Here is a 25,548-nt window from a genome sequence, read left to right as displayed (position 1 = left end):
TGAATCTGCAGGGTTCTCTCTCTTCCCCCCTTTCCGTTCTCCCTAATTGTACTAATACATTCAGATTAATTTCTCCTAAGGGAAAGAAAAGGCAGGCTCTGGGCAACTATATCTTTAAGTCAGATGCTACAGTGTCTCCTACGGACCAGGTTGAGGCAGCTCTATGAGGGTGTGCCACAGTGCAAGAGCCCTGGGTTCCTTCTCCAGGAACTTAATCTTGATTTTTTCTTTTACAAACTATGTAACCTCTCTGAACCTTAGTTCAGATGGATGTGGTTACGAATACTATTACTTAAAAGAACTGTGGAGAGAACCAGGTGCAATACTCATGCAAAAGCCCTACATGATGCCACTTTATATTAGACTTTTGTTCAGTTCAGTTCAGTCGCTCAGTCGTGTCCAACTCTTTGAAACCCCATGGACTGCAGCACGCCAGGCTTCCTTGTCCATCACCAACTCCTGGAGCTTACTCAAACTCATGTCCACCAAGTCAGTGATGCCATCCAACCATCTCATCCTCTGTCATACCCTTCTCCTCCTGCCTTCAATCTTTCCCAGCATCAGGGTCTTTTCAAATGAGTCAGTTCTTCGTATCAGGTGGCCAAAATATTGGAGTTTCAGCTTTAGCATCAGTCCTTCCAATGAATGTTCAGGACTGATTTCCTTTAGGATGGACTGGGTGGATCTCCTTGCTGTCCAAGGGACTCTCGAGAGTCTTCTCCAACACCACAGTTCAAAAGCATCAATTCTTTGGCGCTCAGTTTTTGTTATAGTCCAACTCTCACATCCATACATGACTACTGGAAAAAACATAGTGTTGACTAGACGGACCTTTGCTGGCAAAGTAATGTCTCTGCTTTTTAATATGCTGTCTAGGTTTGTCATAGCTTTTCTTCCAAGGAGCAAGCATCTTTTAATTTCATGACTGCGGTCACCATCTGCAGTGATTTTGGAGCCCAAGAAAATAAAGTCTGTCACTGTTTTCATTGTTTCCCCATCTATTTGCTATGAAGTTATGGGACCAGATGCCATGATCTTAGTTTTCTGAATGTTTAGGTTTTTTTTGTTTGTTTGTCTGCTTGTTTTTGAATGTTTAGTTTTAAGCCAACTTTTTCACTCTCCTCCTTCACTTTCATCAAGAGGCTCTTCAGTTCTTCGCTTTCTGCAGTAAGTGTGGCCTATTAGTGTCAGGACACCAACAAGTTGCATTTGCTGTTTCAAATGACTAAAAGAAACTCTCCAGATAATACCGCTCTTCTAAATTTCTCCAAAATGAGAACTTCTGTTTATGCCCGACTCCTCAGGCCCACTTAAGACAACTATAAGTGAAGCCACGCCTCCTCAATCTGTAAACCACGCTTCTTTCCGTACAATCTCCGTTGTAGGGCCCTTCAGTGTTGATTGACATCTTGGTTCACCAATAGGAAGTAAAAGTCCCATAACGTCCGGTGAGGGGGCAGGACTTCCTCGCTGTTGCTAAGACACTCTTGTTTCGCTCCTTGACAACCCTGGCGGGGGTGCGCTCGCTGAGGCCTTAGCTCCGGCCCCCTCGGGAGCAGGTGAGGCCACGGGGTGCGGCGGGCAACCGGGCGGGGAGGGCCGGCCCGAGAGGGGGTCGGGAGACATTGCGGGGCGGGCGGGGCCTCGCCCACCGCGGAGGCCCCACCTCAGCCTCCTGGCTGTTGGTCCCCAGTTCCAGATCCTCCCAACCCCCACCCTCCACCCCCCACAACCAGTTCGGGGACCTGCGAGCTCTGTCGAGAGAGTTTCGCCGTCGCTACTCTGCAGGCCCTTCAGCGTCACGTTCCCCCGTCCTCTCTAACCCGACTCCCCCTGCACCTTGATCCCCCATCGTTCGCAGAGTAACCCCCTCCTCCCGCGGCTGGGCGGGTGGTCGCCATCGCCTCCTCCCAGACCGCTTGAGTTGGACAGTTGACGACTGTCTGGGAGTCGAGGCTGGTCGTTTCCCTCTTTGGGCCTCAGTTTCCCTATTTGTAAATGAGAAGTTAGGTTGAATGATCCCTAAGGTCTCTTTGATTCTGACGTTCCAGGATGTGATTCTTTAACCCAACTGTAGACTTCCCCGAGGACGTGATCCTCATGGGAAGTTTGAAGTGTAGTGAAAAGGACTTTGTTGTTGTTCAGTCGCTCAGTCGTGTCCTCCGACTCTTTGCGACCCCATAGAATGCAGCAACCAGGCTTCCCTGTCCTTCACGTCTCCTGCAGAAAAGGACTTGGCAAACCTAATTTGGATTCCCAGCTACAGGACCCTAGCAAGTTCTCTAATCTCCCTGGAGTCCAGCTTGAGTATATACAGAATTAGGATACCATAGCACATCTCCTCGGTGGATTCTGAGAATAATATGAACCTCCTTCCTTTGTCTCATATTTCCGCGCATTTCCCTCCCCCTGAGAATCACTCTGTTTCTCCATTTCACCCTCTAATTCACATCTCCAGCTCAGGTATTTATCCTGGGCTTCCATGGTTAGTGAGACTTTGGGGGTGGGGTTGGAATAGAGATTGCTTTATTAATGTAGTGATTGGACTTGACGGCTCCCCTCCTGCCCCTGGTAATCCATGATTCTGTGATCCCCTGCTCCTGAGGAGACACCTCCATCTGCATATCTCGCCAACAAATTAAACTCAGTAATTCAAACATCAAAGCGTCCCACATCTCTGTCTGTCCATCTGTTCTACCTGAATTCTCCTGTCTCTCTCAGTTAGATCACCATCCTTCTGGGGTATCATCTGCCCCTCTGCCCTGCTCATCCCACTTAGGCAGGATTACGTCTTTGGTTCTGCCTCTGCAAGGATCTCATAGTCTCTCTATGCCTGAAGCCATCATCCCGGTTCAAGTTTTTAATGCCTGTCACCCAGGCCGTTGCTATAGCTTCCTAACTGGTGTTCCTACCCCCAGTATCTCCTCCTGTTAACCCAGTCCACCAGAGTAGCTGTCAAAACACAGCCATGTCACCAGCTCCCAGGAGACCTCCAAAGGACTTCTCTTTCTCCACTAAAAATATCCATATTTCTTAAGCCTGGGTCTCAGGGCTCTTCTCCACATCCACAACCCATCCCATCCTCTTGCCCGGCATGCCTCCTCTCTTCTCATTTGCCAGGTTCTGTCCTCTGGCCAAATTGGACTGTTGGACTTTCCCATAAAACACTTTGAGCTTTCTGCTTCCACCTCACTGTGTGTGTTCATCACTCTACCTGGAATGTCTTCCTCACGTTGCCCATCAGTCAGGATTCCCACTCACCTTTTAAGGTCTGACTCAAATGCTGCCTCTGCCACCAAACTCTCACTGTCCTCTTCCCTGTCCTCCAGAATTCTCCTCTTTCCTCTAGTTCTGTGTCTGTCTGGTGGCATTCCTGTTCTCTGCCATGAACCATAGTTAGTTCCTTGTGTATGTTGTTCCCTCATATTAGATTGTATGCTCCTTGAAAGCAGAGACTCTCTCTTGCTTATAGCAGAGCAGTTGAAAAAGCTTAGTCCTAAAGTCATATATGGCTGAATGCCTCCTGGCTCATTCATTTATTAGCTGGGTGGGAAGTCACTTTGCTTTGCTCAGCCTGAATGATCATCAGGTAAGTAGGGATAATAGTGTTTGTCTGATGGAGTTCTTAGGGGGAGTAAATGAGATCCTCTACATAAAACGCCCGTCCTGTTGCCTTGCTTAAGGTCAGTGCTCAATAGATGTTATTGAAGGGATTTGATAGGGCCCCCCTTCCCAGGGGACAAATAAAATACAGTTTAATTAGAGTTTATATATTTATTGGGCTTCTGCCATGTGCCAGACACTAGAAACTGCTCTGGGGGCATCTACAGGAGAGCAAAGCAAGTCCTTCATCCCCGGGAGATTGTCTGGACTCACGACGCACTGTTGAGTCGTGACTGGCTATGAGACATCACTGGTAATTAGTGATTATGAATGATTTTTTTAAAAAGTAACTCAGTGCTAATTCCAGTTTATTTTTGTGATAACATCATTCTTAGTCACTTACGTTCAAATCTGTTCTCTTGAGTGGGAATGGGGGTAGTAGGTGTGAAAGGGAGGGAGGGTGGGAAAGGGGCGGGTAAGAGACTTAGTAATCCACTGTCTGTAGTAAGCAGCTGTTCCCTTGTGATGACTGTGATAGTTCGATGCTATTTGTTGTACTTTGTATCTTGACTAAAGTGTTTGGATTGTATCCAAACTTGGGTATGTCCGTGAGGGAGTACCATGTGAGTCAGTATGGTTTATTACATCATCTTACACATAAAGAAAATGTCTTGATCTCTATCTCTCCATCTCTCCATCTTTCTTTCCTTCCCTCTCCCAGGTTTAAGGCACATCAGTTTTCACCAGACCTCAGTGAAATTAAAAAAAATAAGGGGGATGTGAAAAACAAAAACAAAAACCCTTTGTGTACATGAAAGGTAACTGTCTTTTCGAGGACTGTACTTTATCCTGAAATCATCTCTTTCTTACTCTTGAAACTTTCTTTTATAGTAGATGATGCATTTCAAACTGATGGTGAAACCTAGATGGTCCGTGTTGTTTCCTGACCTCCCTGATATCTTAGATGAATGCCTTCAAGTCCTCAGATTCCTTTCTCCTCACCTTATGAGCCTCACCTTTTGTTTGCCAGAAGGCGGAGGGTGGACTTGTCAGGGGAGGGCAGGGGGATGTTCGGGGTCTGGAGGGTGTGTGTAGCTTCACTACGGCTGGAACCAGCAGGCCTGTGTGGGCAGGAGTCTGAACCGCCGGCTGCCAAGGATGGACATTGTTTGTGTTACTGTCTTGTTTCCTTCTTACTTGGGACAGGAGAGAAAGCGCAAAAGGTAGAGAAGAATAGATAAGGATTCCGATCTTGGCTGTGTCATTGCTGGCTGTGTCCCCCCAGGCCAGCCCCCAGACCTCTCTGAGGTGCCTTGTCTGAGAACTGTGAGCGGGTGCTGCCCGCACAGGTTGTTCTGGGATGAAATGAGACAGCAGGTGTGAAAGCACCGTGTCACTCCACCCCAGCCCCCCGGCCCAGCTGTGTTTGCAGAATTCCCTTATGACTCCTTCCTGGCTCAGTACCAACAGCACAGAGCGGGAGCTCAATGGGTGTTGGTCTGTTTGCCTGAGCATTTCGCTGATTAGTTGGTTGGGATTCAAAGAAGGACGCTTCCTCCCACGCCAGTAAGAAAAGCTGACACTGACTGTGAAGTAGAGTCTGTTCTTAGACCCAGTTTCCAGATAAGAAAACTGAGGCCTGGAGAGGTAAACACTTATCCGAGACAGTCTGAGGTGTGAAGCCAGACATTCCTGTGGAGGCTGTACTCACAACCATAAAGCTATGCTCCACACATGTCCTCCCATCTCTCCGATGCTGGAAAGAGGTCAAGGCAGCAAGCCGTGGTCTACGGACCAAGCTTGTTCCAGGCTTGTTTCTGCAGCACCAGAGAGGGGGATAAACCTGGCTGGAGGGGGTGGTGAGGGGCCTGCTGGCAAACCCTTTTGGCCTTGTTTCCCAGAATTCATTCATTTTTCCTTCGTCCTTCCCATATCCCCTAACCCACTTAAGGATTGTTTCCAAACATTTCAGAAGTAAAAGAATAAATGGTGACTGAGGTCAGTGCCCACAAAAGAACAAAGGACACAGGCTTTGACAAGATGATGAGATGAGGAGCCCAGCTCGTTGCCGAGGAGAAGCCTCGCGTCAAACACGGGCAAGGCTGCGTAAGGCTCCAGAAGGGCCCTTGGGTGAGAAGGAGAATAAAGGGCAGAGAGGGAGCAAGGCTGATGCTGGCTCTGTGTACCCAGACGGGCCCCGGGGAGAGTCAAGCTCTGCTACCCAGAAGATTCGCGTGCCCTGGCCGGGAGCACACTTAAATTATTAAAGGGCTCTCTTTTAGACCTGACGCAACTGCTTCCTGGTCTGGACCTGTCAGGCACACACTCGTTTGCATGGGAGATTGATAAGGTTATTAAAACTTGAGTTGTGCTATTTTGGGTAACATTCTTTCAGCAGGGTTTTAAAATCCGAGCTGAATGACTGTAGCTGTACTATAATGATACAGTGTCATAAAAAATTCTACCTTTTTACATTTGGAGACGCCTTGTCTATAACTGTTCCTTTTCATTCTGAGTCTCATCCCTTTTGGATCCCCGGAAGTGTGTGTAGAGGTTAGGAAAAGCCATTGCAGTCATGATCCTTGATAAACGTGGCCGGATGATGTGGACGAAGTCCCGGCTGATAACATGGTGGTTGTTAGAGCAGCGTGATGCTGGGTGCAGAGGGCCCTGTGGTTTCCAAACACTCACATGCATATATACTTGGTGCTCACGACAGCTCCCTGAGAAAGAGAAAGTGGGCTCATCCCATTTCGCAAAGGAGGACACCAAGGCTCAGGAGGTTAAATTACTTGCCTCAGGCTGCAAAGCAGGGAAGAGGGCAGAACTGCTTTCGGTTTCAGAGCTGGTGCTCTAGCCTTAATGCCCTACCTCACAGTCTTGTACCTTCTCTTCTCTATCAGGTGATGTCCCACCCCCCGAAAAAAAAAAAAAACTGTCCCAGTGGCTTGCCCACTTTGTTCCTGAAGAATGGGCTTTGATAACACCTCTGAAGTGTGGTTTCATCCAGGATTCCACGTGCTGAAGCAGAGCCCAAGCAGTGGTCACGGACCGTGAGGTCCCGGAGGGCAGACGTGTACACAGTGGCCTCTGAGCTCCCCTCCACACTGGCACTTGTTCGCCCAGAGGCCGGATTGAATCGGATTGAAATATTCAGGTGGAAGGGGCCTAAAGCAGCTGCTTCAGTGTCATAAGTTGTTCCCACTTGAAAGTCTCGGGAGACAGCAAAGCTTACAAAGGATGTAATCCTTCTACATAAGTGTAGCCCCCACCTTCTCTCACCCCTTGATGATGTTGGGGAGGAGGCAACAAAGTGGCCTTTACCAAAGACTGCAAGGAGGACGGGGGGAATGGGGCCTTAATAGGAACAAGAAAGGACAAGATGATTCACTGCCTTTTGTGAAATAAAGAAACTTAAGCAGAAAGTACAATGAGATCGTACTTGGTCGTTTGCCAGCTTATATGTAGAGACAAACAGACACGGCTAATATCCGGGTGGTACAAAAGCCCAGAATGGTGAGATAAGAGGAGCCGTCTGTCCGCTGGGAAACCAGAGCATACCCAGGCGATGGGGGGGAGGGGAGGCAGAGGGTGATGCCAGGCTCCCAGCTTCCCTTGAGGGAGCCGACCACATTGAGTAGTGCTGAGGATTTCTGCAGCACCAGAGAGGGGGATAAACCTGAGAGCACCGCCCGGAAAAAATGTGCCCAGAAAGCTTAAGGCTTGACCAAACAAGTACCAAGTTAGCACTGGACGGGGAGACACCGAAAGGGAAGCTCTAATGTTCCTCTCACTTCTGGGATCACGGGAGCCGTGCTAGTGGTCATGCCTCGGGGGGAAGGTTTGTGGGCACCCACCTCGTGTGCTTGCTGTGTGCAGGCCCTGTGCTGTGAGGAGGGTGTTAGGATCACCTGTGCTGGAGACCATCCCGGGTCAGCCCCAGCTCTGCCGTTCAGTAGCTGAGCGACCTTCGGAGTAGTGATGCCTCCCTTACATGCAGGACCTAACTCATGGGGTGGTTGGTGGCACAGGGCCAAGTAAATGCACATGGAGTACTTGGAACAGTGTCTGGCCTGCAGGAAACCCAACTGATGTCACCCATCATTACCTACCCGTTGGTTACTAAGCTGGGCATCTTCAGGGTTTGGGGGCTGTGCAGTGAAAATTAATTTGGAAATGTGAGCAATGCTGGAATATTATAACATTATTTGGCTGTATTTGCATACCAGCTCAGTCCTATCCAACTCTTTTCAACCCCATGGACTGTAGCCCGCCAGGCTCCTCTTGTCTGTGGGACTCTCCAGGTAAGAACACTGGAGTGGGTTGCCATTTCCTCCTCCAGGGAATCATCTCAAGTCAGGGATCAAACCTGTAGCTCCTGCATTGAAGGCAGATTCTCTACTACTGAGCCATCAGGGACACCCATTTGTCCAATAAGGACAGTTAAAAGGGGTTTAATGATGTGGTTCATTTTCATTTATATTAGTTGTACTTCTGAGATTAAAAGTTCTTTTAGTTATAGGATAAATTGACTTGTAGGATAGAGAGAAACACTGAGTTTCAAGCACTGCTTCCAGTCATCTAGGATCCAGGCCCATCTTTTAAGGAAAAGCCCCATCTGTTTTTCCATAAGATTTGGAAAGAAAAAAGAAATCTCCGCATGTGTATTAGGCTTTATAACTTTTCCATCATATCCTTGTGTAAATCTACAGGGAGCCAGAGGGAGGGAAAGACAGTCTGCTGGGTATTTGCTGAGTGCCAACTACGTGCCTGGCATACGCCATCTCATTTGATTCTTGTAACAGCCCCACGAGGTAGACATGACCACCTTCATGTTACTGATGAGGAATCTGAGGCCCAAGACCACATAACTAGTGAGCGGAAGGACCAGGAACTAAGGCCTGAGCCTCCCAGCTCCTGGGCCAGCACGACAGGACAGGGCGGCCTGCGGGAGTGGACTAGGAGAGCCGGGCTGCCTGGCACACCACGGAGAGCGCAGAGCATCGCTGGTCACATTTCTCCTCTAGGGCCAGGACCTGTGCAAGGAAGCACTTGCTTGCCCATAAGCCCAGGACTATTGAACAGGACCTGACATTTCACTTCCTGACCACATCTGCCAGGAAGCAAGGATGATGTACATAGTGGCCTAGCAGAGAAGCCAAGTTCGTTAATTGCAAGCTGAAGGCTCTACCCTCGGCCTGGCCCGCAGTCAGTATTTGTCTTGATAATGACAGTGTGGGCTTGCAGCAGCGTATCAGCGTGTTCTTAACTGGGTCCCAGCATCTCGTGTTGACTCATCCTCCCGTCTCCAGACTTGCTGGCCATTTGGAAAAGGATGTGGAGGAGTTGAGACGGGGAGGTGTCAGATTGTTACTGAGACATTTCTAATTTGTGATGTATAGTTTTTAAGCCAACTCGTTTCTCCTGGTTTTTCCTGTTTTCTGCAGCACCCCTTGGGGAAAGACATTTTCTGCTTCCACCAAGCTGGCAGGGCCTGCTTCCTGAATCTCCTGGGTGTGTCTTAATTACCAGTCCCAGCACCTCCTGAAAACATCCCTCTCTCCTCCTGGTCACAGTGGAAGTATCATGGGAGAAACAGAAGGGAAGAAAGATGAGGCTGATTATAAACGACTGCAGACCTTCCCTCTGGTCAGGGTAAGGCCCAGGGGAGGGAGGCAGGTGGCCAGCAGGGCCCAAGAGCCTTAGAGAAAGAGGCGAGGGGGAGCTTGTCCGCTGCAGGATAGCACTGGGAGGAGGTTATGACGGGCTCTGCTGGCCAGTGTAGAGACCAAGAGGGCGCCCACAGTGATTCATTCTTTCATTCATCCATTCATTCATCCAACAATTATTTAGGCCACCTACTACATATCGGGCGCTGTTCTGGGCACTGTGGATATGGGAGTGAACAAGACAGAGGCCTGGCCCACGTGAAAAAAAGGTTTAAAGAACATAATTTCAGGTCACAAGTGCCCTGAAGAAAAAGAAAGCAAAAGTAAGGAGCTGGAGAGTAAAGATTGGCTTCTGGAAAGGGTTCTCTGATCAGAGACCTGAATAAAGTTAGGGAGCACGCCTTGTGAGAGTCTGGAGAAGATTCTCCAGGCAGGGGGAGCAGCAGGTATGGAAAGCCCGAGCAGGCTCAGCGTCTGGGAGGCGCCGGAGGAAGGCCAGTGTGGCTGGAATGAGCGCCAAGGGAGGGGGCACAGGATGTGAGTGTCAGCCTGCCAGGCCTGGGGGCCACAGCAAGCAATGGGGATCCCATCCTGACTTCAAAGGGAAACAGTAAAGAGCCTTCAGCAGAGGAGTAGGAGTCCAGTGATTTTAATGTTTCTGAAAGAGCCCTCCAGCTGTTGGATGGAGAGTGGATTTTAGGGAACCCGAGTGGGGAGGGAGACCAACCAGGATGCTACTGCAGAGGCCCAGGGAGAGAGAGGGTGGCCGGGTCCAGGTCACAGAGCAGAGATGGCAAGACACGGTAGGGTTCTCGACAGATGTTGAAGGTAGAGCAGTAGAATTCAGCAGTGCACTGGATGCTGGGTGTGAGGGAAAGCAGGCCAAGGGTGACTGCCAGGGTTGGTTTTGTCTTGAGTGTGGGAGAGAAAACAGTGTCGGTTACCAAAAGGAGGAAGACGGAGGACTAGATCTGTGGGGGAACATCAAGCGTTATCTTTCAGACCTCTGAAGCCGGCAAGTAGGCAGTTGGACATAGGAATCTGGAGCCCCAAAAAAGAAGTTAAAGTAAGGGTGAACGTGTGGGAACCCTGCCCGCACAGAAGGTGTCTGCATCCACAGAGCAGGGCAGGGCCCCTGGAGAGCAGGAGCTGGAGAAGGGGCGAGGGTGGAGACGGAGCCCAGGGAGGAGGGCACCCAGAGAGGGCCAGGAAGAACAGCAGGGGGCCCTCAGCGTGGCCACACCATCTCTTCAGGATCTGAGCGAGTCAGCTGTGCCCTGAGGCTGCTGGTAAAGCGTCTCCGTGGCCGGCGTGCTCCTGCCTGGGCCAGCCGCCTTCCCCTGTCTGTCGCTGGGATGCATTGGTTACACAGGGGCCCCGGGCGTAAGAGCCCATGAGGTCTCGCTCGGTTCCGTCAGCAGACGGGTCATCTCTCTGGGCTCTGCCCGTGCCTTAAGCTTGGGACGAGAGGCCAGCCCAGAAGACGGGTCACAGGCTGAGGCTCTGTCTGTCTGTCCCCGCCCCGCCTCCAGCACTCGGACATGCCGGAGGAGATGCGAGTGGAGACCATGGAGCTGTGCGTCACGGCCTGTGAGAAGTTCTCCAACAACAATGAGGTATTGCCATCAGTGCGGCCCCTCATGCCTTGGGTGACCCCTGTGGCCCCAGTCCCCGCAGCCAGCTACAGAGAGTACTGCTGGGGCCAGGCTAAATCCTTCCTGGGAAGCATTCAGAGCGTGGGGAAGGCTGGTGAGGGCAGAAGCTGCTGCTATCTCAGGCACTGACCCAGTGCTAGAGGGAGAAGAGCCGGGGGGCTTTCTGTGACGCCCCTGTTCATGTGCCCCGTCTCAGGTGGGCTGCAAAATAGGTTACCTTTCCCCTTGGCTCCATCCCAGTGGAGAACAGAGGCCCGCCCAGGCATTCATTCATGTATCCATTCATCCATTCAGAAAAGATGTTAAACACCATCCCTGTGCCAGGCACTGTCCTAGGTGCTGGCAATACAACAGGTAGGCATCGACCCAGGAAAAGTCATTCATCAGTCTGCTGGTGAGCAAGAATTTGAAAGTCAGTGTGGTGGCAGCCGGTGGGGGAGGCCGACCCTGGCCACTGTGCATCCCGGCTTGAGGCCAGGCAGGCCCAAGCTCAGATCTCAGTCTCCAGCCCCTTCCTAGCTCTTTAACCTTGGACAGGCCAGTTCTCACCGCCCGGCCCCAGTTTCCCGGTCTGTGCCGGAGGCAAGGATGCTGCCTCCTCGCTGGGTGGTCCTGAGGACAGACGTCCTGAAGTGATGTGGGTGAGGCGCCAGCAAGTGCCAGAGCCTGGGGGTGGGGGACGCCGCTGCCGCAGCTGAGAAAGACAGGAGACAGGGCCGGCTTTTCTCCCAGAGCCCACCAGACGCGCCCGGGAAGGCCTCTGTGCGCTCTGAAGTTAGCCCTGAGCCCGCACCATGACTATGGCGATCGCTGCATCCACAGCGCGCACTCAGGGGCGCTGGCTCATTGAGGGCTGACAGCAGCCTTGTGGGTGCGGGCACCGGGGGCACAGCCCGAGCTCCAGCCGAGGGCCCCGTTTCAGGCCCGACGCCCCGCCCTGCCGCCTCACCCGTGTCTTCCGACAGCTGAGGTAGAATGTCCTGTTCGCAGTAGCTCTGTCACAACCCCTGGTTAGGAGGGGTGGAAACCCTGTCTGAAGGTTCCAGAGCCGAACAGCAGTCCCGAGGCTACAAGGCCTCTCTCCTGACGAGACATCTGCTTCCCCCGCGCGAGGGCGCTGACTCAAGCCCCCTCTCTCCCCCAAGCTGCCCCCCACCCGCCTGCCCCCGACGAGCCTGGTCTCGTTGCAGAGCGCTGCCAAGATGATCAAAGAGACCATGGACAAGAAGTTCGGCTCCTCCTGGCACGTGGTGATCGGCGAAGGCTTCGGCTTTGAGATCACACACGAGGTGAAGAACCTCCTCTACCTGTACTTCGGGGGGACCCTGGCTGTGTGTGTCTGGAAGTGCTCCTGACACGCTGTCCCCCCGCCCTTCCCCGCCCCGCCACCCCACCCCGCTGTTCCCCTGGGAGGGGGGAGCAGCCACGGGCAGGTCCTGACCTTCCAGAGGAAAGCTAGGGTCTTTCCTTCCTTGTCCTGTGTTCCATGTCCTGAGCCGCACCCCGCGTGTGCATCCGCAACCATCTCACGCTGAGTCCCCAGGGGCAGCAGGGGGGGCTAGGGGGTGTGACAGGGTCGAAGGAGGGGCGGGGGGTGGCATTTTTTTCTCACAGGGACCTGCCAGCCCCCCACGCCTGCCCACACCCAGCACTGTGGGCAGGCGTCTGCCCGTCCTTGTCTTGACGGGGTGTGTGCAGATGGCCTCGAGGGAGCCTCTTCTCTTAGGGGGTCACTTAGGGCTTCTCGACTTCTGGAGAAGCAGTGACCCCACTCCCACCCCCAGAAGCCCCTTTCCCCGCCTGGCCCTGGGCTGAATAAGCCGCCACGTCTCGCCGGGCCCACAGCTCCACGGCCCCCTGGTTTTGGCACGAGGACCAAGCAGCCCGTCCCCACGCCCGCTCCGTCCCGGCCCTCCCCCCACCTTGCCTCCACGTGTGCAGTTGGTAACCAGTGGCTGAGGGTGCGGGAACCACGCCTGCGCGGTTTCTGGAAGTGTCACTGACCTCCGGTGAGACGCCTGGGCCAGGAGCGCCCTCGCCGCGAGGCCTGCTTTAGCAGGGAAACCTGGCCTGCCACTTACTTCTCATCAGGGACCGCATGCTGATTTGTACTTCTTATCTCTGCTGGGTTTTCTATATTCTTTTTGAGTGTGGGGAGAAGGGTTTTAGTAGAAGGGTGAATCCTATTTTACACAGCGGTCTTATTTATATATAAATGTCTTGGATTTTACAATTAAAATAACCAAAAACTGACCTTGATCTTATAGTCTCCTGGAGGGGGGGAGCCAGGCTCAGTATTGCCAGGCTGTGCGGGGGTCCCAGGAACCTGGTGAGGCTGCTGGCGTCTCAGTGCCCAGGCCGTGCCCCTCCCCGTTCCCTCACGTTGCGGGCCCCGGGGACACTGACTCGGGCACCCTCGTGGCCAGACTGGGCCACTGTAAAGATGCTTTCAGTCTCACATCGTGTCGTTCCGTTCAGAGATGTTTCTTCAAGCAGCGATGAGGGCCAGGTCCCCCAGGAGTGGGGACACCAAGACAGAGAAGCCACAGACCCCCCTCAGTGAGTTCGCGGTCTGTGGAGGAGGAACGCAGGAACCCAGTTATTTCAACTGGACGTGAAAAGTGATGAAATAAAAGAAGGGTCTTCCCTGCTGGCCCAGCAGTTAAGAATCCACGTGCCAGTGCAGGGGACGTGGATTCAATCCCTGGCCTAGGAAGATCGCACATCCCGCGGGGCAGCTAAGCCTGTGCAACACAGCTGCTGAGCCTGCGCTCTGTGAAGCCCGTGGTCCGCAAGGAGAGGAGCCAGCTCCATGGCTAGAGAGCAGCCCCCGCTCGCCGCAGCCAGAGAAAGCCCGTGCGCGGCGAAGAGGACCCGGGGCCACCAAAAATAAGTTTTTGAAAAAGAGAGGACGTGGCATGGTGGGGGTGGATGGAAGGCCTCCACGCCCAGCCTAGGGAGTGTCGGGGAGCCCCTGGCGGGTGGGCCCTGAAAGCCAGCTCTCAAGGGAGAGAGGGCTTTTCCCCAGGGAGGAGGTGTTCCGGGCCAAGTGACGCTAGGAGTAGATACGTGGCGTGAGGGGCTGCCCTGCAGACCTGAGAAGCCCCCTCCCCCCAATCTGAGTCTCACCCCTAGAAATGCCGAGTCTGGGCAGACCTGGGCCAGCCTGCCCTGCCCCCAGCCTACCCTCCCTTCCTGAGATGGCTCACCAGAACGTCCAGGCCTGGCAGCCCTGGGCGCTGGCCCGGTCAGGGCCTCCTATGGCTTCGAGTCCCATTTTGTCACAGAATCTGTCGACTGCTCTGCTGGACGGCATCCCCTCCTTCCTCTAAGTTCTACCCAGAGACCCTGGCGGCTGAGTAGGGAGGGGAGCACAGCGGACCACTGGTGAATTTCACAAGTGTTCGCCAAGTTGCTGCTGCCACGTGGGGTCCTGAGAAAGAGGAGGTGGTCAGGGTCACTGCCCCAAGGCTGGTTATCTAGACCTCACTGTGGTCATCTAGACCTAACAGGTCATCTGACCCTCTGGGACTTGTGGGATGGGGGTTGAGGGGTGGGGGCAACTCCCTTACCTTGGACCTGCGCTGATCCGAGCCCTGGGCCACACCAGGTGCTGTGGGGGGCGGTTGGCAGGGCGTGCAGATGGGAATACAAGGAGGTGGGCGCTGAGGCCTGGAATAGCTACAGTTTATTAAGTGCTGCCTTGGCAGCTGTTCTCACCTCTAATCTGCCACACGTAGGTGCCACGAAGTAAGCCAGGCTCAGCCCGAATCCCAAGTGGTAGGGTGGCATCCGGGGAGTGAGGGCTCTGAGGCCCACAGGCCTGACTCCGGCCCAGCCCTGCTCTTCCTAACCTCGCTAGCCTCAGTGGCTTTGTCTGTAAAATGGGGATGAAACGCAGCAGCTCCTGAGGTTGCTGCGAGCCTCAGGCCTGCCCCCGGAGCAGATGGTGCCCCCCCATGCACACTGTGTCCTTGGGGGCGCTGCTGTCTCCCCACCTTGGAGATGGGAACCCGTCTGACACCCAGCTGCCGCAAGGCAGGGTGGAAAGTCAGCACGATGCTGCTGACCTTGGTGGCTTTCCTTCTCTCCCCGCTGGGACCAATGCCAGCCGTGGTCACCCTGACCATCCTCCCAGGCCCCACCCCGATCATGGCCAGAGATTCAATAAGCATTTACTGACAGGTACTGAAAAGGAGAGGGTCGTGACCATTGAGCGACACACCGGGACACCCCAGCCTTGGCAGCAGGCGGCTGGCAGTCCATTGAGGAAGGCAGACCCAGGGATGGAAAAGCAGGACGCACTTATCCATCCGTCATCTGCTAGAGGGAGAGGGAGGGTGGGGTTCAGGGGAATGTAGGGTTCAGGGAAGGAGGCGCTGTCACTGCCCCCGGGGCGCTGGGGAAGGTGTCACAGAGGAGGTGGCATTGAACTAGGCTGTGGCTTCCCCAGGGGAGGGATGAGATGGGGAGGGGGAGATACCTGGGGAGGGCAGCCTCAGGTGAGGGGGGCCAGCATGTGCAGAACAGCCGTGTCCGAGGGAGCCGCCGAGATGGATGTTGAGAGTGGTGGCGGATGTGCGAGTGGAGTTCCCAAGAGGGCGGAGGGAGGAAGAGGTTGAGGACAAGGAGACTCTAGCCGCTCAGTGTCCCCGACTTGGGAGGTGCTTAGGCTTGCTCCCTTATGACGTGGTGTCCTGTATCCTCAACAGACCTCCAAGATGGTCATCACTGTCCCCATTTACAGATGAAGAAACTGAGGCTGGGTGGGTGAGAGATCTTGCTTGGGTCCAGCTAGGAAGCAGCTCCAGCTGGGACCCAGACTGCCGCCTGCTGGCCTCACCAGCCCTGCTCATCGGGGCACCAGCTGAGTTCCCAGGCCCACTTTCTTTACCTCCTGCCCCGTAGAGGGCTGAGGTCCCACAGCATGTTGACACCTCCATCCAGCCGCTCTCTCCCGCCGGCCATCAACCCCCACCTCCCTCTGTTCAGACTGCCACAGCCCCAGACACTCAGTGACCACAGCCCTGCCGCCACCGTCTGCCCAGGCCCCTCTGGTGCCATCCATGTGTGGGCAGTGGGGACTCGCCAGACACCTCAGTCCCCTCTGCTGGCTCAGCGTAGGGGAAGTCGGGCAGCATTTTCTGGACACATCTAGGGGGCCACATCATAGGCCCCCCACCCTCGGGGCCCCGGCCTTCTGCCTGGGAGGGCAGCGAGTGCTGGCCAGATGAGAGAACCGAACACTGGTCCTCTCCGCCAGGACTTGCACAGAGCCTAGAAGCACGGGCCTCCCCAAGATTGGGGGTGGGAGCGGGGCAAGGGGCACCGAGGCAGTCAGTGTGAGCAGATGAAGGGCAGGGGCTGGGTAGCAGGGCCCCACGGCAATCAAGACGCCCGTGGAGAAATCTTCTGGTGAATATTTAATGCTGTCTCGGAAGTGGTGCAGAGAGGCTCCAGGGTCCCGCTTAACCTACTTCCTGCTTCTCCCAAGAACAGAGCCTTTGGGGCAGGCAGGCGGTGTCCCCTGGGTGGTGGGGGTCCCCAGCCAGCATCTCACCCACCCCCAGCAGGTCTGACACAGCTGCAGGAGCAGGGCTTGTTAGTTCCCTGAGAAGAAGGAGCAGGGAACATCAATAATGTCCTTCAGATCCTCCCCCAAGTCTGGGAGGGGAATTGTTCAATTTTAGCCACAAGCCACCACCCTGTTCTATTTTCCTTTTGTTCTCCCCATCTCATATTTAAAGTAACCGCCTCCCACTGCCAGCTGCTGTCTTCAATCCTTAGGAAGGCGGGGCGGGGGCGGGGTAGAAAGGGAGCAAGCTTAGGAGGTAGAGGATCTGAATTAGTACTCATAATATTTCCAAACTATTCTGGGTCTGAAGCGTGCCAGGCACTGCCCTAAGCATTTTCCAAACTGTCCCATTTAGTTGGTACGTCCATCCTGTGAAGAGATACTATCGTGTACGTGCTAAGTTGCTTTCTAGTGTCCAACTCTTTGCAACCCTATGGACTGTAACCCGCCAGGCTCCTCTGTCCATGGAATTCTCTGGGCACGAATACCAGAGTGGGTTGCCAATTCCTCCTCCAGGGTATCTTCCCGACCCAGGGATCAAACCTGTGTCCCTTATGTCTCCTGCATTGGCAAGCAGGTTCTTTACCATTAGCGCCACCTGGGAAGCATTTTCCAAACTGTCTCCTGTAGTTCGAACATCCACCCTGTGAGGAGATACTGTCATCGCTCCTTTTACAGATGAGGCATCAAGGCCCAGAGAGGTTAAGCTCCAGGTCACGGGACCAGAATTCACCGCAGGCCCACAGGGCACCAGAGCCCAGCTCTCCAAGGTCTGCACGCCACGGGACAGCCACTTGGCTTCTCGGCTGCAAAATAGGGTTTTCTCACCTGCAAAATAGGGTTTCCTGCTCCTGCCCTGCCTCTTCTCCTTGGTGGGGCACCACGGAGATAGTGGTCATGAAAGTGGAAATGCCTGAAGGTGGGAAGTGCTGATCAGGAATTGGGGTCAGGACCAGTCTGGGGAGCCCCTGCGACCCCTAGGAGATGGACTCTGGAAGCCAGGGGGCTCAGCGGGCCAGGTAGGTAGTTGCCTCCAAGGCCCTGTTGTCATCTGGGCTCCGCAGGGTCACAGCGTGAGACACAGGGTGACCATACATGCGTCCAGTGACTGAGGATCCCGAACAGGCGGGACCAGATGCTGTCCTTCCACCCTGAGCTGGGAAGGACTGTCCCAATAGCAGGAACTTGTGAGGACTCTGCTGTTGCCGAGCACTCTCCAAGCCGTGTCTGTCCTTCGAGCTTCATAATGGCCCAGGGAAGTGAGCCAGGCAGATTCTATTACGGTCTCTGCCCCAACAGTGAGGAGATGGCGGCATAGAGAACTTGGGATGTGCTGGGATGGGGGCTGGCCTGGGGCAGAGGTTTTTCCTCTACACACCAGTAGTCTCAGACACGTGGGAAGGGTGCTGCCAGCTCCTCTGGGACGCCTCCCCCCACTGCAGCCCCTGGACACTCCAGGTCACTTTGTGTCCCCACTGTGCCTCATCATCGTATCTACACCAGCTATGTTTTATTGACTTGGTGGAGACTATGTCTTATCTCTCTAGCATAGGACCTGCTATGTATCAGAGGTGCATTGTGACTAGTGAGCAAATAAATAAGGCTGGTTAGAGGGATGAAGAGATGGATGGATGATGGATGGTTGGATTGATGGAAGATGGATGGATGAATGGATGAGGGATGGTTGGATGGATGGATTATGGATAGTTGAATGGATGGATGATGGATAGTTGGATGGATGGAAGGTGGATGGATGGATAAGGGATGGTTAGATGGATGGACAGATGGATGGATGGATGGATGGATGGATGGGTGATAAATTAGTAGAAAATTCTCCAGGAAGCTCAGAGCAACAGAGAACATGAGCAAAAAAACCAGTGATGGCTGGACCAGGGGCATCCCTTTATTTCTGATGCCCTCAGCCAAATTTCCAGGCCCCTCACAGGAGACCTAAAGTTTATTTGGGACTCAGAAAGTCACTCTGCTTTGATCTGATTAATAAGAAAATACGAAGACTCAGAAGTAGCACAAGTTGATTCCCAAGGCTGGAAGAGCTTGCTAAAGAACACCAAGAAGAACATCGGGGTTGCCATCAGACCTGAGTTCCAACACCAGCTCCACCACTTGCTGGCTGGGTGGCCTTGAGTGAGTCCCTTCTCCTAAGCCCTGTTCTCTTCAGATGTAAAAAGGAGTGAAGTCCTTGCCCTCCTAGCCCAGAGGTTACGGGGAGGATTGAGCAAATGGAGCAGCCCCAGGAAGGGGGTCAGGGCTGATCTGCTATTAAAGCCTCTGCCAGAGCATCGTCATTAGCTAGTGAGCCATCAGCCAGGACCCTGTGCCCCAGGCTGGCCTTTTGCCTGCTGGCCTGATGCTCTTTCCAGACATCACTCAGCAAGTATTTAATAAGCTCTGGAGATGCCAGACCCTGTGCAGAGGAAATAGGGCCCCACTCTGGTCCCTGCCCTCGGGAGCACAGTCTAGGGGAGATGAACTCTAAAGGGGCTCCTGGAGAACATTGTGCAGGCCAAGTGCAGGTAGGCCGGCAGGTTATTCAGGAGTGTTCCGGGCAGAGCCCCCCGCCAAAGCTCCCAGCTGCCCCGGGCAGGCACAGAACTGCCCCCTTGAATGCTGTGTTGTCTAGGGCTCTTCTGAGAGCCACAGGGCCTTGCATTAAGTAACCTCTCACAGGGCTCCCCTGGTGGCTCAGACGGTAAAGGGTCTGCCTACAATGCAGGAGACCCGCGTCCGATCCCTGGGTCGGGAAGATCCCCTGGAGAAGGAAATGGCAACCCACTCCAGTATTCTTGCCTGGTAAATCCCATCTGGACAGAGGAGCCTGGTAGGCTACAATCCATGGGGTCGCAAAGAGTCGGACACGACTGAACGACTTCACTTTCACTTACAGGGCTTAGCGCAAGACTGTGTACACAACCGGTGCTCCATAAATGCTTATCAAGTGAATGTCCTCATCCTCGTCCGCAAAACCTTTCCGCACATTCTTTGTGCTGCTTCCGCTGGGGCCCAGGGACACAGGACGGTGGGAGCTTGCAGTTAGGCAGACACAGGGGCCAGTGGGACAGCTCCATGTGCAATGTGCGACCGTGGGGGGTGGGTGTGCCTGGGAGGGGTGCAGAGACCAGAGAAGGGACACAGCGGAAGTGGACACGGAGTTCAACAGGAGGGGAAGGAATTGAGGCAGAAGTCAGGGTGTGGACACACTTTTCAGAAAAGAAGGCCATTGGATGGAGCGGGAAGGTGGGGGAGATGAGCCAAGAAATGGCTCCCAGAGAGGCGGGCAGGGCCAGGCCTTTGTGGGCCTCCTCCATGGCAGGAAGGATGGACGTGGGAGGCAGTGAAGGAGGCGACGGCATCCACGTGGCAGGGGCAGGCTGGGGTTTCAGGGCGAGGCCTGCACCAGGATGGTGTTGAATCCCGGGAGGCGACAGTGCATGGTGATCCATTGAGTGCTGGGAACACAGGGCTGGGTGGAGGGCCTCAAGGATGCATGCGGAGCGGTGGCTCAGTCCTTTCTTGCCTGGGTGGTCCTTGCACTCCCAGCACCCCCGACTCAGAGCCTCTGGGAGGCTGGAGCCTCAAGGAGCTCAAGGAGCTGGGAGGGGCAACGCCACCTTGATGATGGACCCGCATCTTTGGAGGTTTGCCAAGGGCCAGGAGTGGGGCGGGGTAAGCATTCTGTTCCTGAGGAATCCAGAGCCCAAGCCTGTCTCCCCTTGGTCCCTTGGCCCCTTCTCTTGTCAGTGCCCCTAACCCCGCCTCACCCCACCGGCCAGGGCTCCCTCCCTTGGCCGGCTCCACGGTTTCCCCGGGGCCTTGGGCACTCTCTGGACTCCATCTCTGGACAGCCCTCCGGAAGATGCCCTCCCTCCATGGCTGGGTCCAGGAGGTGCCACCTCTGACTATCCTGTGCGGTCCAGCTCCCTGGCCTTGCACCTGTTTGAATAGCGGCCATGGTACCACCTCCAGCTCCTGGGACACCTCTCGGTGGTCCTGCTCCTACTCTTGGCTTCCCCTCCTCTCGGGCCCCTGTAGGTGGCCTTGTCACAGCCAGGGCAGCCCATGCCCGACCCACCCCCCAACCCCCGCAGCTTGGCCAGAAGCCATGGGGGCTTCAGGAGTCATAGGATTTCAAGGGTGGCAAGGGATCCGTGGAGAAAGGGGTGCTGCCCTACAGAGACTGGGGCCACAGCCCAGCAGCCGGGCCAGGGCAAACGGGGCGAGTCCTCTGCCCAGCCCGTGTACACGGCCACGTCAGCGCTGGGGCAGGACAAGCTCTTCTGTGTCACACCTAGAAGTTCACTGACCAACAACTGAGAATGTTAACTCGAGTTCAGGGACTCAAGAGTGAGGCTCAGCCTCCCTGGACCCCCCTGTCCTCTCTCCCCACACCCCTCTCGCTGCATGATATACCTGCTGCTGGGCTAGTCCCTGCATTCAGGCGGCTCCACCCCCTGGACCTTGGCCGACAACCCCACAGAACTCCCATGGGATGGGGGTGCCAGGGTGAGGCCTCGATGTCCTCACTGGCCAGGAGTTCCTCTCAGAGGAGGTGATATTTGAACTGGGCCCAGAAGGGATTTATGCAGGCCCCAGGGAGATGAGGAGGGGTCAGAGCACTGCAGCTGAAGTCACTGTGGGTGGGAGTGGGCAGAGCTGAGGACAAGGCTGGGGGAGATGTCTGCCTGCCATTGGACCAGCTGTGGGGAGCCAGGGAGGGTGTCTGGCAGGATTGTGATGCCAGAGAGCCAGGAGAAAGGCCTCTTCTCCCGGCCTGGAGGGCTGAGAGGAGACAGCCAGAGAGGGCCAGTCACCTGCCCTGGAGTCAGTGTGAGCTGGGCTGTGAGCCGTGTCGTAAGTGCAGGTGACCACAGCCTCTTAACCCAGCTCCCCACCCACATCTTACTAACCCAGACCAACCTAGACAGCATATTAAAAAATAGAGACATTACTTTGCCAACAAAAGTCCATCTAGTCAAAGCTATGGTTTTTCCAGTGGTCATGTATGGATGTGAGAGTTGGACTATAAACAAAGCTGAGCACAGAAGAATTGATGCTTTTGAACTGTGGTGTTGGAGAAGACTCTTGAGAGTTCCTTGGACTGCAAGGAGATCCAATCAGTCCATCCTAAAGGAGATCAGTCCTGAGTGTTCATTGAAAGGACTGATGCTGAAGCTCCAAGGCTTTGGCCACCTGATGAGAAGAATGGACTCACTGGAAAAGACTCTGATGCTGGGAAAGATTGAAGGCGGGAGGAGAAGGGGACGACAGAGGATGAGATGGTTGGATGGCGTCACCGACTCGATGGACATGGCTTTGAGTAGGCTCCAGGTGTTGGTGATGGACAGGGAAGCCTGGCGTGCTGCAGTCCTTGGGGTCACAAAGAGTTGGACATGACTGAGCAACTGAACTTAACTAGAAGGGCCACGTGTTCCCTGGTTTAACCGCCACCTGATAGATTTCCCAATGGCCCAGGACAAACCCAGCTCCTCACCTGGCCTGCAAGGCCCAGCATGGCCTGGCCTCTCTGCCTCTCAGCAGGACCCACTGCCTGGGCGCCCAGGGCCAGGCCTGCCCCTCGGGCATGGGCTTCCAGGGTCAGCAAGAGCCAAGCCAGAGCCCCTGGGGCACCTGCCTCATTTGGTGATGCTTCCACATCAATGGAGAAGAGTTGGGCCCGCAGCGTGACTGGCTGAGCCTGCCCTGAAGGAGGAGATGGCTACCAAGAGGGTAGTGGCCTTGGGTAAGCCAAGTGCACCCCATGGCCACCCCCATCCTCCCTGCCCACCAGCCCTGCCCTTCCTGACCTCCATTTCCACCTTGCAGTCCAGAAGTCTGGGGGAACCCAGGCAAAGTGGCCCAACAACAGGAGGCCCTTTTCAAATCCATGAGATGAGGACCTGGGAGGGGTCCTCTGGGCATGGCCGTGGACTAGCCGTGTGTCCCCGGGACAAGCCACCCCCCTCTGGACCCACTTCTTCCTCTGTGCCCCAAGGGTCCCTTTCACAGTGTCCCTCAGCTGACTCTCCAGATGGTCATTCTCCAACCTTGCTACGAACGCATCCTGCTTTCTGCAAGGCGAGCTCCTTTCTCCACCGCTAGGGGTCCTCTGGGAGGCTGGATTCACGGCGGCTGACGGTACGGGGCGACCTCTCGTGGCCACATGTGCGCACAACAAGGCTCCCTGGCGACTTCCCGCTCCGGGACCCCAGGACGGCGCTGGAGGGGCCCGCCCGGCTCTGTCCACACCCTGCCCTTACTCCCAGGCCTGGAGTAAGGGGTCACAACCACTTCCTCAGGTTCATCAAGCCCAAGTGGGAAAAGTCATGACTTATTCGGACCTGACTTCCTTTGGCTCTTCACTCCCAAACATTTACTGAGCACCTATTGTGTGCCTTGCCAGTGTGGGTACCTAAGAGCAGGTGGGTCCCCACCGTCACTGAAGTTATGGTCCAGCCAGGCCCCAGTGCCTCCACTTCACATCCTGAACCCCATGCTCCTGTAACTTAGCTCCACAGTCCCCACCTTGCAAGACTTCCCCCACCCCCCAACCGTGCAGGGAAGGGGTCGGTCCTGTTAATGGAATCTGATTGCGGAACTTTTCAAAACGATGAAGATCCTCTCGGAGAGTGAGGGAGCACTCTAAAATTTGCCTTTCAGGACCCGTGGGAATTTTCTGTTCAGTGGGTTCACTTCAAGCAAGGCAGTACTGAGCCGCTTCCCACTCCAATGGCCAAGCCAGGCCAGAGCATGTGGGCTTCGGTGCTATCACCCCAGGCCCTGGAGGAAAACACAGGCTGGGCCAGTCCCTCTGAGCCGCCAGGGAGTCCTCCCAGAAAGCAAGAAGGCAGACCCTGGACACTTCATGCTGTGCCTGGGTGTGTCACCTCCAGTGCAGAGCCCCTCACCCCAAGACTACAGTCACCCTGCGGAGGGACTCTTACCATCCTCCACATTTCACCCTAAAAAGGAAAAAAAAAAAACAACCAGCCACTCATACATCTGTGATTTACCTGGTGAGGACGCTGAAGCACAGAGGGGTTGAGTACCCTGCCCAGAGTCACACAGCCACGGGAACTGTGCAGAGGGGGGAATCCAGAGAAGGCTGCAAGTGCAGTGCTCTTCAGAGACCCCAGGCCTGCTTTCCTGGACCCTCCGGCTCAACTTCAGATAGACCTGCCTTGCCTGCCTGTGGACCAATTTGGGAAGGAAGCCAGGGAGCCAATGAGTTAAGTGCAAGGCTCCATATCAATCTTCCTTTCATCCTCACCATGGTCCCTCAAGATAATGGTGCCATTCCACTGTCTTTTTTCTTTCTTAAATTTAATTAATTTTATTTTTGGCTGTGATAGGTCTTCCTGGCTGCACACAGACTTTCTCTGGTTGCTGTGAGTGGAGGCTTCTCTTGTTGGAGAGCCCCAACTCTCAAGCGTGGGCTCAGTAGTTGTGGAGCACAGTCTTAGTTGCCCAGTGGCAAGTGGGATCTTCCCGGACCAGGGATTGAACCTGTGTCCTCTGCATTGCAAGGCAGACTCTTAATCACTGGACCACAAGAGAAGCCCCACTGTTCCACTTTTGACAAAATGTGGAAACCAAGGCCCAGGGACGCAAGGCCACTCCCACAGTCACGCAGCTCTCTCAAAGAGACTGGATTTGGTCCCTAACACTGTGGGCAGGATGCTGGGACATCCCCTCCACCAGGACAGGGAGATCTCTGGTCTCCAGTGAGGAATCCGACCACTGGGCTCGGGGGTGGAGGGCCAGGTAGGGAGTGGTCAGGGGGCCTTTCCATCTAACATAAAGCTGACCCAAGACCAGGAGACCCCTGCCAGCGTCCGACTTTGAGCAACATAATTCAGAACTCTTCTCTTTGCACCTCCGCTGGCCAGGTTCCCAGTAGCCCTAGATCCCTTGAGAGCAGAGACAGGTCTTCCTATTTCCTCCAGCTCCTCCCAGCCCTGCGGTTCCCTGCCCCACCTCCACCCTCTGGGGACAGATTCTTCCCCTGACATTTAGCCCAATGCCTGGGGGCCAACTGGGGGTGAAAAAGGGCATCACTGTGTGTCTGACCCTCTGGCCTCACCATCCACCAGATGCTCACTTTGGACAAGTCCCTTAATTTCTCCAAGCCCAGCTTCCTGTAAAGGTGATGATCACCCTACATCTCACCTTTCAAAGATTTTAGTGAACTACTAGGTGGTATGAAGTGCCAAAGGCCTGACTGAAAGTGAAAGAATGTGTTAGTCACTCAGTCATGTCCCACTCTGCGATCCCATGGGCTGTAGGCGCCAGGCTCCTCTGTCCATGGGATTCTCCAGGCAAGAACACTGGAGTGGGTTGCCATGCCCTTCTCCACGGAATCTTCCCAACCCAGGGATAGAACCCAGTTCTCCTGCATTGCAGGCGGATTCTTTACTGTCTGGGCCACTGGGGAAGCCTGACTTACAGGCAGTAAGTATGAGCAGTTTCCTTTCCCTTCCCTTTATTCTGGGGCCGAATCCTGCATTTCAGGAGGGTCCCCTCAGTCATGAACTGAAAGGTGAATAATGTCAAGGAGATCTGAGATGTCACTGCTGATAAGAGAGCCCTGCAAAACCTTCCTCATGTCTCCGGATGATGGGGCCCACTTCTCCAGAGTCCCAGGCCCGGGGAGGCAGTGGATTGAGAGCCCTCCTTGCACTGAGACACCTGCTGAGGCCTTTTCCCCCCCGCCGTATTGTTTCCCCACACTGGCCACACCCTAGTGATTCTCCCTGGGCACTTTGCATCCTGGGTAGACGCCAAGGCGGTCCTCTGGACTCCAACCACTCAGTCTATACACTTCTGGCCAGCCCCAGAGATGGAGCTCATACACTGGCCTGTGTCTGGCAGGGAACAGGGAGACAGTGCTAATGAAAAAGGCAGCAGAATTTACAGGGTACAGTGAAGGGATGCCTAGCCCACCTTGGGGTCCAGGGGGACTTCCTGGAGGAGATGCTATTGTCACTAGGATTTGAAGGATTTATGAGTATTGGGGTGTGTGTGTGTGTGT

At 54.7% G+C, this 25,548-nt stretch overlaps 1 protein-coding gene across 5 annotated transcripts; it reads left to right on the top strand.

Annotated features, from left to right (window-relative positions):
* Positions 1 to 1,458: 1,458 nt before the first annotated feature.
* On the top strand, positions 1,459 to 13,180 carry DNAL4 (dynein axonemal light chain 4). 5 transcript variants are annotated; one of them, XM_070453339.1, is made up of 5 exons: positions 1,459 to 1,559; positions 9,051 to 9,258; positions 10,805 to 10,888; positions 12,073 to 12,216; positions 12,869 to 13,180. In XM_070453339.1, the coding sequence occupies exons 2-5, from the start codon at positions 9,190 to 9,192 to the stop codon at positions 12,884 to 12,886; spliced, it is 315 nt and encodes a 104-aa protein (XP_070309440.1). In that variant the 5' UTR covers positions 1,459 to 1,559; positions 9,051 to 9,189; the 3' UTR covers positions 12,887 to 13,180. The 5 variants fall into 5 exon arrangements, with proteins under 5 accessions (XP_070309440.1, XP_020752095.1, XP_070309437.1 ...); XM_070453338.1 differs by adding an exon at positions 5,576 to 5,709 and having other exon boundaries at positions 1,460 to 1,559; positions 12,073 to 13,180; XM_070453337.1 differs by adding an exon at positions 5,576 to 5,733 and having other exon boundaries at positions 1,460 to 1,559; positions 12,073 to 13,180.
* Positions 13,181 to 25,548: the final 12,368 nt, after the last annotated feature.

The sequence above is a fragment of the Odocoileus virginianus genome, chromosome 23 (assembly GCF_023699985.2).
Source record: "Odocoileus virginianus isolate 20LAN1187 ecotype Illinois chromosome 23, Ovbor_1.2, whole genome shotgun sequence".
Taxonomy (NCBI): domain Eukaryota; kingdom Metazoa; phylum Chordata; class Mammalia; order Artiodactyla; family Cervidae; genus Odocoileus; species Odocoileus virginianus.
Note: the sequence above shows the minus strand (reverse complement) of the source record. Positions and strands in the feature narration are given on the sequence as shown.

Excerpts from the sequence above, each read along its gene's own strand:
- DNAL4 (XM_070453336.1), top strand. The coding sequence starts at position 9,190 with ATGGGAGAAACAGAAGGGAAGAAAGATGAGGCTGATTATAAACGACTG. Across the intron at positions 9,259-10,804 it reads AGACCTTCCCTCTGGTCAGG|CACTCGGACATGCCGGAGGA; the intron begins GTAAGGCCCAGG and ends CCCCGCCTCCAG. Across the intron at positions 10,889-12,072 it reads AGTTCTCCAACAACAATGAG|CTGCCCCCCACCCGCCTGCC; the intron begins GTATTGCCATCA and ends CTCTCCCCCAAG.